Source organism: Thunnus maccoyii, chromosome 7 (genome assembly GCF_910596095.1).
Source record: "Thunnus maccoyii chromosome 7, fThuMac1.1, whole genome shotgun sequence".
In the NCBI taxonomy this organism is placed as follows: domain Eukaryota; kingdom Metazoa; phylum Chordata; class Actinopteri; order Scombriformes; family Scombridae; genus Thunnus; species Thunnus maccoyii.
In genome coordinates, this window is record NC_056539.1 from 20879449 (window position 1) to 20894165 (window position 14717).

A 14717-nucleotide genomic window follows, 5' to 3' on the forward strand; every position below is an offset into this window, starting at 1 on the left:
ATGTTACACAGAGAGTGTGGAATGAAAGGTAGGGAGGAGGAAGAAGATGAAAGGAACACGAAGAGAAAGTACAACGGTTGAGGGGAAGGTGGAAGAAATTGGCACAAGCCGTGGAAGTTACAAAGAGGAAAGAAGAGGAATGAAAAGAGAAGAGAGAGGAAGGAAGAGCAGGAGATGAGGATAAAAGGAGGAGAGATGAGGAGGGGAGGACAGGTGCAAGACAGATAAAGAGAGGAGAATATCAATGACAGAAAGTAATAAAGCACACACAATCTAATCTGATCTTTCACCCACGTTTTACTGATGATGGCACAGCGTCAAAGGGCCATTGTTTATAAAGAATATATTCATCGGAAAGCAATTCAAAAACTTTCGCAACTTGTGGGGTCCTGCAGGGTCAGATGCAACAAGGGAAAATATGCCACACACACACACACACACACACACATACAGACTAACAAGCCTCTGGATCAAGTCTGTGCGAAACAGAAAACTCGTCTAAAAGTAGGTCACTGGCACCTTTGATAATGGAAGCGTTGTATGTGTGCATAAAACATAGACTCGCAGAGGGATGTTCAGAAAGACAAACAGACACACACACACACACTGCATAATGATCAAAATGAGAAGCTGCACTGCTACATCATCATCGTCATATGGACCTCAGTGGGAGTTTGGGGCTCAGCAAGTCTTGTGATCGCCTCCTCTCGGCTTCAGTGTCTCAACAAAGAATTTGTGTGTGTGTGCTTGCTTGTTAGCGTTTGCCTGCAAATGGAAGACACCCTAGTCAGACTATTTAGGGCCCCTTTCATAAAGAGAAGCGCAAGGCACACTAAAGGCGCGGGCAGCATCGCAATAGGCAAGAGAGAAGAGATGACTTGCAACTGACCCCACTGAAAAAGGAGGCGGGAATGCAGATTTATTTTCTGGACTCTCTTGTCTTGTCTCTCAATAGTTGTCAAAATACACAGATGTGTCACGGCACTCCCCTGTCCCACCTGAATATTAGTTGCATCCTTCCATTGAAGTATGTGGCATTCAAAAGTGCTTCTCCTGGCATTTCTGGGTTAACAGGACCTAACTTTCGACTTCTCTATTTTTCCCATTAGAGCATTCTCCTCTCTTTCTCTCTAATTTCCCTATAGCACCAGTATCTCCTTGTCAGTGGCCACTTGGAGTGTGTCCAACCCTTCTCCTCCTCCTCTCGCCATCCCTTGCTACTGTCCTCCCTTTGATCTGTGTTTCACAAAGGCACCTGGAAAGGCTTGAGGTGGCCTGGCAGCGCTAAAGAGGCCCTCAGCTACACCAACAAACACTGCAGAGGGTGTAGGGAACAAAGCCAAACCTGGCAACCTGTCATCCAACAGGGCAGAGAAGCATCTACGGTACCTCTGGTCACATGCCAGTTCCTTCCCATTTATAGTACAGGAGGGTAAGAACTGCTGTACATGAAGCATGTTACACCATAACAGGGATAATCATATTTAGTGTTATGTCAGACACTAGAGCTTACAGAGGTAGTTATATGACAAATTGGCAATAATTGTGTAATAAGTCATTGCAGTTATTATCACATCATTACTTAAAGTTGCCTAAATTAACATGATTATTTCTGGCACACTGTGTGTATCAGGTAATGTTCTAGTTTATGCTTAAGATATAATGTCATACAATGCAGGTAAACATGCATATTAACTGTCACCATAATTTTTATTCAAAGGAGCATCTCTGTCCTCTTGTTGAATTTGGATCCCAGTCAAATCTCAACTGCTGATTTCTACATAATTTCTTTGCCATTTAATTTCAAATGAATCCAAGTAGCCTGGTAGCTCTGTTTCTGTTTGTGTTGTGATTCATGTATGTTGCTGAATACTTGTGATTATGTGCAAAAATGTCTTCTTTGCATCAATCTTTCCCTGAACATGCCTGTTATTCACGCGCATGTCCCAGAAAGTGCTAGTCTGACAACTTCACCGCAAGTCCCTCTTCTCGGTTTGTTCTCCCTGCAAAACTCCTGTGGATTCAACCAGTCACAGCTTAACTCAGTACGACTGTTTCCCACCTGAGAATTACAATGCCCTCCCACCGATCCCCATAGTGCAGCATTCTGTCGAATCACTTCCTTAGTGCCAAGTTAGCATACAGTCGTCCCTTTGTTAATTAGCCAAACGTCCCTCCCTCCACTCGCCCTGCCATCCACCTCCATTTGTCATCATCAAGTATTAATTACTTTGCACCCCTACCCGCCTTCACACCCACCTCTCTCCCTTATTCCGACTGTAGTGTGGACGTTATTAATCCCCGTTCGACTTCTAACGCTAGCTCAGCATTATCTCTGTTACAGATGGCGATGGAGATTCCATCACTGTTGTGCGCCAGTGAGTTAAAAAAAAAAAGGTCGAAACACACACCAGCACTATTATTGTTTCCTGGCAAGGGGGTCGTGTTGATGAATGGCGATGGGAAGATGACGAATGATTTAAGAGTGAGCGTGTGCGCAAGTCAAGGTCAGCAGATACTGACTGGAGCACTGATGCTGAGGTGAGTTTATAAGTTGATGATTTTGAAGATCTTTAATGGAGATCTATGTTAACACTGTTCTTGGCTGTGTATCTTCACCTACTGCTTTGTCATGAATTTCTCTAAGAAAGCATACATTCCTTCTTTCTTGAACGTAAACTCAAAACCATGCTGCTTTCAGCCCCAAATCCTTTGTCTTGTGCCTGCTAGATAAAACCCAATTTCTTTGCTTAAGCATATTTTTCAAATCCTCACAAATGAACAATGTGGCCAAAGAGTGAAGGGCTTCAATATTTCCATTTTCTAGCTTCGCAAAAAATACAAGAATGACTCAAATAGTGTGTATCCAAGTGATTAAATTATTGAAGCAAGGCTGAAGAAAATAAAGGAGATTTGCTTTCTAGTCCATGTGAGATCCTATTATTTGGACAGCATATATAAGCTGACAAATAGCTGCCATGTAAATAAGGCTGTCTTAATCTATATTGTACTTACCTGCGGCTGAAAGGTATTATATCTTCAAGAAAAATGATGTTTTTATCTAAACTCTTTAAGCTTAGTATATTGTACACTTTGTTCGTTCTGTGTATCTATTATGTCTCTACGGTATGAGCAACAAGCTGAAAGAGACATTTAACCTGTCTCCTGTCTGATGCTGAATTCAGTTTGTCTGAAGTATAAGGATTTCCTGTAAACTGTGTATTCACTCAAAATATTATTCTCCCAGTTCCCCCAATAAGCTACCATAATCATCCATTTTGTGCATTCCCTAATCTCCTCATTTAGTTTCACAGTTCTTTGCTATTAACACAGTTGTTGCTCAAGCACTGATGTGTATATGGAGTTTCATTGGTTCAAGCATCAAAACGCAAAGAAATGTATCATCACAAATCAAAAAGCAATTATTGCAACCCACAATTAAGCACACTGCAAATAATGATGAAGAGCAAAGATATGAAAGGCGAAAAAAATTGGATTAGCATCCAAAAACTGTTTATGTTCTGGGAACATAAAACTGGCAGCAAGTCTCATTTAAAAGGCTTACAGTTGCTCAAGACAAGGTGACAGAACTCAGCAAAATGTACAAATTCTGTCTTCATTATTCAGTTATAATAAAATCCAAAGAGTGAAAAGATCTAATATGTCTCCAATCTGATTTGCAGGTCGTTTCTAACTGTCTTGGCCTCAGCTCAGCTGAATCTGCCAGATGAATTTTTGAGCTGTCTAAACTAATGTTAAAGTCATTTGCAATTTCAATTTGTGCCTCTGTTTGTCAAAACTCAAAACAGGAGCACCTGGACAATTAATGGAATGGAGCCACTGTTAATATTATTATTTACATCTGTGATTTTCCTGTTTTAATCAGTCAAAATGTCTGCTGTGAAAAGAGTCTATGGTCTATTGAGGAAACTGTGTGGGACTTATACATAGTGACCATAAGCGTACAGTCAAATCAACCAAGAAGTTTTTAAAGTGGAGATGAAGCACTGAACAATATGATTTTTACCTTGTTCTGCAATCAAATCTGAAATTCACCAAAACCTGCTAGAAAACTAAAAAGTATTTCGGTTTTTCGCCACTAGGGCGCACATGACCTCAGTGCAACAAGGGATGTGTTTCACACATACCCTGATTATGATATAAATGAAAAAAATGACCATCAGCAAACTGCTCCATTTCTTGTACCTTGAACTCTAGCTCCATGCCAGTAACATGCTCGCCGCTCTCCACCTGGGCCAGCTTCTGGATGTAGGAATAGAGGCTACGTGCAGCCACCTCAGTGTTGCCGCAGGCCACCGCCTCCAGCAGTGCGTCATGAATGAAGCTGTACTGGTCCTCTGTCTGCACCATGTAGTTTCGCTGTGAGCGCATCAGTGTCACGTGGCCGTAAATGTCGACCGTCTTCTCGTGCTTGATACGCTCAAGCATGGCATCGATGACAATGAAGCAGCCTGTCCGGCCAACACCCGCACTGTAGAAGGGAAGAAGCAGGAGGTATTACAATGTTCAATAGAAATTCATTTATCCCTTGCTCTTATTTCTAGGGATTTTGTCTTCTTGGGGTAATGTGGCTTTGAATGTTAATTTTGTTAATACTATGGGCTTGTCACATTTGGGATGTAGGAATTTCAGCGTTGTTTACTGCTGTTCTCCCTCCTAAAATATTAAAACATTAGGTGATTATGTATGCCTGGTAATGCTTGTAGATTTGTTATGGCATTGCAATTTAAATAATTGATTAGGTGTGGAAAACAGAGAGATATGATGATAGCTAAGGAGGGAATACAGAAACGACCAAAGTGACAGAACAAGAAGAGAACACTGATGGAGACTGAATGAAGCAAGCTGTCAAATTTCAGTTTTATTGTGTAGCGCTTTGGACTCACTGAAGTCTTTTTATCTTGACAAAAAGGAAGGTTTCAATTTGAATAAGCCATTTGAGAAATATCACTTGTAAAAGGAGGAAGGGCTAAGGAGCAAAAAGTGAGAAGCAAGAAAGATGGGATGGGATTATTGTGAGGCTTTTGACAAAGAGGGGAAAAAAAGAAGCAGAGATGGGGAAAGTGAAAGCAGGAAAAAAGGATGCTTTAAAGAGAAAGATGATGTGACCAAAGAAGAAAAGAAAAGAGCATGTGTTTGTATAATGTGTGTTATGTAATGTATAATAGCAGATACACAGGGAGGAGCTCTGCCATTCTGTTTGCTCATTGGTATACACACGTATACATGCTATGGGGGAAAAGCAAAAATAAAAAAGGGATACCTCTTCAATGTGCAGGGTTAGGTTAGATTTTTGCATGAAATTGTCCCACTTGGGCACAGACACTCTAGTTACATAAAGATTTAAAATCAGGACACTTTTGCATGTAAACTAAACCAACCCAACATCATAACACTCCTGCTGACCTGCAATGGGCAATGATGGGTCCAGCATCAGGCGGGTTACAAGTCTTCACCCTACGGAGGAAGGCCAAGAAGGGGGTTGGGTACTCTGGTACGCCGTGGTCAGGCCACGCCGTGAACTGGAACTGGCGAACCTCCCGCTTCTCACTAGAGCCATTCTGGAAAGAGCAAAGAGAGATGGGTTGGATATGGTGGTGCAGTTGTCATGAGTGGACTGATGGGCTAACTGGTTATAACAAAAATGAACTGAAATGGTGTCTGAGTATGTGTGTTGACTTGGCAACGAGGCTGGTGGAGAAATGGTTCACTTTTCAAAGTATTTTAGGGATTATTACATGATAGGTGTTCTCATTTATTTATAGATGTAGCCTTCAACCTGCTGAATCTACTTCTACTTGTTAGTTTTTTTTTAACGTTTCATGGAATGCCTTTCATCTACCTTTTATCTATACTAGCCTAAACCACTGACCACTGACTCAGCCTGAAAACCCCATAGCTCTCTCTTCAGCCTTAATATCTCCTGAAAAATTGAAAAACTAATTCTCACATGCAGGCAGGCAGGTGTGTTGTTTTGAACAAGTTATCCTCCCTTGTATTGGTTTGTGCAACCAACCTTCTAACGAGCTTGACAGGGTTGTACATTGGGATTAAGACAAGTTGCACATTTAGCAATATTTTGATGAAACTATCAATGTTTGCAACATACTCATATTCCCCTGAGAGAATGTTCACACAGTAACTTGGATAAATAAAAGCTGACCACTGCTGCCATGTACGGTGAAAAAAAACAACTAATGTTTTCAATGGGGTGAGTGGTTCATTGATTTTGGTGTAATTTTCCTTTGGGAAACACTTTCACACAAATACAGCTGATCAGATGGACTCATCATAATAAAGAAGAAATGATCATTTCTGTCCTGAACAGTGCAGGTGTTTATATCTTCATCTACAACATCTGCAAGCAAGGCAGCAGGCCCAGATGGTGTGCCCGGCCGGGCACTAAAAGCATGTGCCGATCAGCTTACAGAGGTGTTCACTTAAATATTCAACCTCTGATTACAAGAAGCTGCTGTTCCAACATCTGAATGTCTGAATGACTGTCGCCCAATAACGCTAACACCCAGAGCCATGAAGTGCTTCGAGAAACTTGTGCTTTCACACATCAGAACCATCATTCCACCTGATCTGGATAAGCAACAGTTTGCCTACTGGGCAAACTGCTCCACAGAGGATGCCATCACAACAGCTCTCCACACCGCTCTGACACACTTAGAGGAACCAAACAGCTATGCTAGGATGCCATTCATGGACTTTAGCTCTGCATTTAACATTGTCATTCCCCACAAACTGGTCAGCAAACTGGACAACCTGGGCCTCGGTTGTTCGCTGTGCTCATGTGCTCACAACAGTCTGCTTCCAGGTTAGAAAGCCACATCACCAGCATACGTAGTTACTGACGCCTACTACATTACCACAACAACCCATGCAGATAGGTCGGTGATGTTTGGACAAATACAATCTGATCACTGGCAAATAACAGTGTGGACAGTCTGTCTTAAAGATCTGATTTGAGAAACAAATCTGATTTGCCTGCAGTCTGAACAAAGCCAAAGATACAAGTTGGGATCCAGAGGACGATTTTTCAGATGAATAAAAGGAGATAAAAAAAAAAATCTTCCTTGCATCTCTCTATCCTCCTCTCCTCTCTTTCCTCTAAGAAGATCCTCTAATGGAGGTACTCTTTGCATTTCAATGCAGCGCTTCTGCTTCCCTGACAGAGGGAATTTTTTCCTTGCTGAATAAATGAATAAATGAGTGTGGTAATTAAAAGCAAACTGACCTAGTTCTTATTTTCCTTTTTTTTTTTTTTTTTGGACATTCCTTGTTCTCCCGGTCAAAGCTGGCAGTATGGATGTGATTGGCAGTTGGCTGTTGGTTCCTTTAAAGTTATCAGGATTTATCAGTGGAGACAATTCTGTATCACTGCAGGACACACATACATATGGATAGGTACCACTGTGATTGCTTTGTAGTTGCGCTGTGTGTATGTCTGTGAGTCTACTGCCATCCCTTGCTACCTAATACTTCACACAAATCCAGCAAAATATTTTTTCTCGGAGATATAAAGTGAAAACAGCTCAGAGAGAAATCACAGCAATGGCTGCAGATTTTAAGGAGGAGGGAGAGGATAGATAGAAAAAGAATCATATCTGTGGGTTTGATGGTGGCTGAGAGCGGCAGACTGTAAATGGCTCTGAATGTCAATCAGCTGCCTTTAAAGCACCATGGCTGCTGATATTTTGCAATCTTTACCGTCATTGGTTTGCGCCGGTGTTTGTTCTGATACATGCCAGCTAAAAAGTCAGTGGCGATTTTAGTTTGGTGCTATGTAGTTACAAGGAAAAATCTGTAAATGCTCAATCCTTCCAATGGCAGGTTCTCTGCTATATGTCTTCTTACAGCTTTTCAATTCAATTCAACTCAATTTTATTTATATAGCACCAAATCACAACAAAAGTCATCTCAGGGCACTTTTCACATGGAGCAGGTCTAGACCATACTCTTTAATTTACAGAGAGAGAGACCCAACAATTCCCCTATGAGTAAGCACTTGGCGACAGCGGTAAGGAAAAACTCCCCTTTAACAGGAAGAAACCTCAAGCAGAACCCGGCTCTAGGTAGGTGGCCATCTGCTTTGACCGGCTGGATTGAGAGCCAGTTTGCATGCAGGTGTGCTTGAAATGTCTTTTTTTCTTAAACTTTTTTTTCTCCTCTCTACGTGTGTGTGTTTTGAAGTGCAATTTAATGAGTGTCGAACAGTGTGAGAAATCCGCAGGTGTCTGTCTGTGCATGGCGTCATATTTGGGGATTTTTAGATGATATTTTATTAAACATTATGATATATTTTTTATTATATAGTTTATTTGTGTTAAGTTGTATGAATATATGTAACTGGGCTTTGGTGTGTGCATGTAACTCTACATGTGTGCTTGCATGTGCAAAATCTTCGTCTTTCATATTTTCATTTGTAATGAGACTCTGTGTGTGTGTGTGTGTGCCTATGTGTTTCAGTGTTCGAATTTGTATGTGTGTGGGTGCGTGTATGTGTGTGTGTGCACAGAAGCATGAGAGCAGTCTGCCAATTATGTATATTGAGTTTCTCTTCTGCTCACTTTACCTAAGTGCTCCAATTTGGCAGACGCACATAAACAGATGATCTATTGAGAGGAGAGAGAGCTGAACAAGGTAAGAGGGGGTGGACTCGAAGGACAATGGGGACGAAGGGTTATATGTGTATATATCTTTACATCAAAGAGAAAAACAGCACATGATTTATGCCATCATTTTTGTTGCCTATGCAACTCTTACAAGGTGCGTGAGTTGGCCTTCTGTTTACTGGACAGACACTGAATAAGGACGCTGTTATTCATTGTTATCCAACTTGATAATAAATATAATGGCTGTTTTTTTTTCCTTGACACAGGTTTTACCACTGTCCACTTTAGAGTTTTGTCCATGTCCTTGCTGGTATATTAAAGTACTACTTAAGCAAAGAGAAGATGTAGACAGCTGAGGTATGCTTGTATGTGTGCTTGAACGTGTGTAGGAAAACGAGAGAGAGAAATTCATCCTACCTTGTGCAAGGAGAAGGTGCGGACACAGAAAGTGGCCAATTCTATGGTGTCCAACAGGGTCACTTGGGTCATACCATAGGTTTCTGTGCCACGACTGGGCCAGTACTGGTCACATTTAATCTGGGACAGAGAAAGTGAGAGAGAGAAGAACAGATAGAGTTATCAGTTGCAATATCTATGTCATATTCTACTAAACTGTGTCTCCACTAATAAACAAGATCACATGAGAAGAGCACAGAAAAATTCAAATCAGAAAAATACATGGACTCACACACACACACACACACACACACACACACACACACACACACACACACACACACACCAGCTCATACAGTATTCCCTCTTGTGGATTAAAACACCAGGCAGTGTTGACAGAAACACTGTGGTAGCTTCTCTCTATTTCACATCAGAGAAACAACACTGTGCACAATGAACATGGAATGTGACCAGACTGTCACAGAAACTCGTCTCCTCCAGCTTAACTTCAACAACCCCAAACAAATCCTGCCTGCACCCTTGCCTCACTCAATCACAAACAATTCTTAATTCAGTATATGTCAAAATAATAACAATAAACTTTATTTATATAGCACTTTTCTTAACAATGTTAGCGTGCTTTACAAAAATAAAATAAAACCGGAAAAAGCAGATTAAAAGGAAGTAGAGACAATAATAAAAAGCCTGATAAAGTGTAATCATTTCAGATTAATACCTAATTTTTCCAAAAAGTAAAGTTTTTTATCAAATCTTGGCTAGATATCTTATTTTGAGTCAAAATGTTTTAGCTGTTTTTCGTCCAGTGAAGCAGTGGTTCTACAGTATATCTGTATCTCTATAAAATGCAACACCTGCTTCCCCCCAGTCCTCCCCTGTCAGCCCATCTAATAAAGATTCATTCAATAAGGGGTGTGACGCGCCGGCAGACATCTGATGAGATGTGACAGCTAGTGAGGGAGATGCGCTGCTCTCCAGCTTTCTCTCCCATTTCCTGCTCGAGCTGACACTCAAGTTCTACTGCCCGCTAATCCTGATCACGTTTGACAGGAGTGGAACGCACATGTCAGGATGGAGAATAGGTAAACAATTGAAAAGGGATAAGGGGAGGGAAGATGAGTGGAGACACCTGAAGTGAGTGAGCCTGATGTTGACACAGGTTTTGGTTGACAGGATGAAACATCACATTTGGCTTTTTGACATTCTGACAACCCTACTTCTTGATAGCAAAGACAATTATCTCCGTGGATCCGTCCTAATGGTGCACTCACACCATATGGCTTTATTTATTTCTTGTTTTCGTAGCGCTCACCTGTATTTTCAGCTCGTCATTTAGAGAAATGGCTCGTATGACAGGCACTTTGTTTACATAACGACTAGCTGTCACTATGGGAAAACAGAACTGATGTACAACTGTCAAACACTTAACAGACTTCCTTAACAGAGCCAATGTGCTTTAAATTGAATCACTGTGATCACAGTAACAGCTGCCATTTTTATTCTACATTTACCATTTAAAATCTGATTGTTTGTGGTTGTAAAGTGATGCTGTTGAGCTGTATAATATCTCTAGAAAGTGCTCCTTTCTAGACATGTTTTTCACCTTGTGGTCTCTTCCCATGGATGAAACATAAAACAAACAGTGGACTAGTGTAATCGCATCCTGATATATCTTTACTCCCTGCTGAAACTAAGCCACTGTGCTCCCCAGGCACTTTTTCCTCTAACTTCCACTATCAACAGATGGCCGTGGGAGGCACTGGCCACAGGTACCTCAAAAAACTCCATTGCACTCTATCGCTTAAAATTTAAATTTAGCTTCCTGCACTGTACAAGTAGCTAAAACTCCCTGACTTGCTAAGCTCTCAGAGCTGTAGGGAACATGCAACAGCTTGTCGTTTTCAAAACAAGGAAATTCAAATAAGGAGAGCAAAGAGAGTGAAATCTGTGAAGATACTCCAAGTGGACATATCCTAACTTATCAGATGTGCGCAGGTAGACCGTCTTTGAGTTAACTCTGTTTTATTGCCCACCTCTGCTGTGTTCACCACCCCATTCGAATTTCCAGACTTCTCTCAAAGCAATCCATCTCAAGAAAATGAAGTCTGATTACCTACCAATGAGGTTCAGGTGTGCAACTGGGAAATCAATGTAAAGCTGTGCCATTTTCACACAGCTGGCTCTTGTACTTGGTCTTGTGAATCAGTGATTTGATTTTGAGGTTTATTTAAAAACAACATTTCAAAGTGGTTTGTGAGGTCACTGGAGGGGAGCATTGAAAAGAAACCTACCAAAAGCAAGGCCCAGCCTATACCCCTGAAATTGATTGAGCCGACTTACCCGTGACTTCTCCTCTAGTCTGGTCATCATGACCACAGTGGCTGCTCTCTGTTCCCACACCATCCTCCAAAAGTCGCCGAATGTCTCCGGTAATGGACCCTGGGTGGCGATGTAAGCATTCTGCTTCCTGTAGCCATCAATGTAGTTGGCATTGATATAGTCGCTACCTGTGATTCCTAGATACAAACCACAGTGAAAAAGATTGTGAGATTAAACAATGTATTGTTAATCCATCTCTCTGCCTTCACTTCCTCATCATTTTACTTTTCTCAGTGTTTGCATCCTTTTGTTTTGTGCCATCTGCCTCGATAATTCACACACACTGCCCCTGTTTTCCAATCAATGAAGGTGTAAAGATTCTAGATTGCAAATAAGGAAACAAGTAAATTACTTATATAATGAGTCTTCACACATCTCATTGTTGAAACAAGCAAAAATTGGCTAAGATAAGGTAGATGTAGATAGCCCTAGGGCTTAAAATGTTCTAGTTATTAATCTTGTCTAATAGATCCAAGAGTTTGTTTGGAAAATAATATATATTTTAAGATGATATAAAATCAAAAAGGGATGTTAGTAGCTATTCCACAACCCTTCTCTCATTCCTCCTTGTAGGACACCTCTGTTGTTGTTCCATTCGAATGGATTCAAATGCAGAAGTGCTTCTGTCACAAATTCCTGTACTGCTGTTTTTTAGTTTCTTTTTTATTTTACCTCTGTGGTTCTGCCTAAATTGCTGTGGATGTGTTGCACCAGCCTCCATCTGATTTACCACTATGGCTATAGTGTGAAGATGGAAGATAGTGAGGAGTAAATCAGTAGATCAAGCCAGCATCCCTCACAGCCCCCCCAACATGCTCGGTTACACTCCGGTCCCACTAGCTGGAAGGAACCCCTCTGTACTGCTGTGTAAATGAATGTGTACTGGCAACATTTTAATGCCGATGATAGTGCTTGTAAGCTCCATCTCAAAATCCTGCATCCACTGACTGCATGTAACTATCAAAGTATTCAACGGCATCCTTTAATGTGTCTACAGCAGTAACAGAACACTTCAAAGCTTAAATATGTAGTTGACTGCAAGGCTTCATCAGGGTTGCTCATGATATCAAGTGTACAAAGTTATATAACGATGAAACAGGCCTCTAGTCTCATCATGTGCTGTACAAAACTGTCATCGAGCTCTGATCTGCACCTGTGAAGAGCACCGCTGTGCACAGGGCATCTACAATTTAAGATAATGATGACACTTAAAATCGTAGTATAAAATCTTGTGCATCTTGCCAAACTGTCATAAAGAGTGAAACGATGTGACTGTGCAGCACACAAAAAGTCAAGGAGTCCTTGAGCTTGATGCAGAAAACCTTCTGACTCAGTTTATGCCAAAGTGTCGTTAATGTAAACAAGATAATCTGTGATTAGGGTATGTCTAACACAGAGCATCTGACAATGATAAGACAGAACATCACCCATCTTCATTTAACCAACTTCTACAACCCTGTCACTTGAAAACAGACTCCAGCGTGGTGGCATCTGTGTTTGAGAGTCACGTCTCTTTGACTGACGTCTCCTCACTCAAGCGACAAACAATGAAACACTCGACTGGGCTAATTTAGGAGAGGAGACGCAGTGAGGACAACAACCAGGGTGGAGAGGAAGAATAAGATAGAGAAAGAGGTGGGGGAGAGACAGAGAGAGAGAGAGAGAGAGAGAGAGAGAGAGAGAGAGAGAGAGAGAGGGGGGAAAGGCACAAAAAAGACAAGAGAAGAAAGGATAAAAGAATAAAAGACAGAATAGAAAAAAGAAGAAAGAAACAGAAAGCCAAATGCCATTAAAACGGATACCACGTCGCACAATCTGACTGTGGTGCCTTGGCTTTAGTCATAGCTAAATGAACAGAGAATGGCGGCGTGCATGAATTGTTCTACTGCTGCGACTAATGGCAAAATCACTGCAGTGTAAAATAGAAATTTCAGACTTGATTAATTTATGTATTTATGGACGAGGCATTTTTCCTTGGGATAATTTTGTTATGCGTGTTGTTGCACCCTCAGATTGGCCTGACTATTGCGAAATGTCGAAATCTAGTTGGAGCAGTTAGCTCACACAAAAGGAGAGAACTGTGGAGTAGGGAGTTTGGCACTACTGTGAAGAGTCGGGAGGCTCTTCTGGTGATGCAACGGCAGAACAATGTCAGCGGTGAAGGGTGACTACCTCTGACAATGTCCCTTGAGATTTGGAAGTCAGAGGAAGAATTTTACTGGCTCCAAGATTCTCAGTACTGTGTCTACGGGCAGTTAGAGGGAAGTCATGAGAGAGGGGCAGATCTGATGAGACAAATGGGACGGTGAAAACACTGGTTAAATTCCTGGGTCACTCTGACTGTGAGATCTGATTGAGTGCTGGGCCCAAAGATGAGCTGAAACAAGTCCTCGCCTCAGCCCAAAAATAATTCCATTAAATAAACTGCTTAGCTAAGGAGGAACAAGTTGAGCTGAAACAAGTCTTCCGCTCAACCACCGACAAAATTTCGTTTAGTTTTATTCTGTAAATTCACTGCTTATCACATATTTCTTTCAATTTCACTTCATGTTTTTTTCTATTTTGCTTCATGCTACTGTGATGACTCACGACATGTCCTGTGAAGGCCAACCCAGTAGTGTCTTTTCTTTCAGCTATCCTTTGTTCTTTTCTGGTTAAGTAAAGAATCAGCTACAGCACGGCCCCATTCTCTATATATTATTCAATTATATACTTTCAAATTCTACAGTATTTTACTGCCTTGATTGTACTTAATATATTCTATTTTGCACTGCTATGCACTGTTCTAGCTTGGTCTTAACTGTCTAGTCCCATCTGGTCTAGTGTACGTCTGTTCAGTAGAAATTTCTAATTACTTAAACCAACTATGATTATGAGGATTTCCCATGTGAGCTCAGCTCATCTCTGAGATGGTGAAGGTGCAGGATGTGAGGACGAGTGAGCCTTACCCTCGATGGGAGCCAGGATGACGCGGGAGTGGTCGTAGGCGATGACGTTGGCATAACGATTTTTGGGCTTGTTCACCTCCAGGTTAGAGTGTTCCCAGGTGAACTGCTGGCCTGGATCGATAGACTGACGGGAACAGAGACAGGCAGAACATGCACACACAAAAAACATTAGAAGCACCATGAGAGGAGCTGAGCAATAACAATACGGCTTGAATGTTATCATAGAAAGAATAGTAGGAGGGGGGAGGGAGAGATTGAAACTGTGATTTCCCTAAAGGAAAAAGAACATGGTATCATGAAAATCTGCACACTGCTTGGTTTAAATACTCATAGC

The 14717-nt window shown here is 41.4% G+C and overlaps 1 protein-coding gene across 3 annotated transcripts in view; it reads right to left on the reverse strand.

The window, feature by feature from the left end:
• The window catches only part of ptprsa (protein tyrosine phosphatase receptor type Sa), a 250644-nt gene that overhangs the window by 13009 nt on the left and 222918 nt on the right, over positions 1–14717 (reverse strand). For all 3 annotated transcript variants that reach the window (XM_042417834.1, XM_042417835.1, XM_042417833.1), the window contains 5 exons: positions 14384–14507; positions 11397–11572; positions 9060–9179; positions 5428–5582; positions 4207–4492 (listed from right to left, as the gene is read on the reverse strand). In XM_042417834.1, the coding sequence (XP_042273768.1) occupies positions 4207–4492; positions 5428–5582; positions 9060–9179; positions 11397–11572; positions 14384–14507 (861 nt within the window). The remainder of the gene's footprint in view (positions 1–4206; positions 4493–5427; positions 5583–9059; positions 9180–11396; positions 11573–14383; positions 14508–14717) is intronic.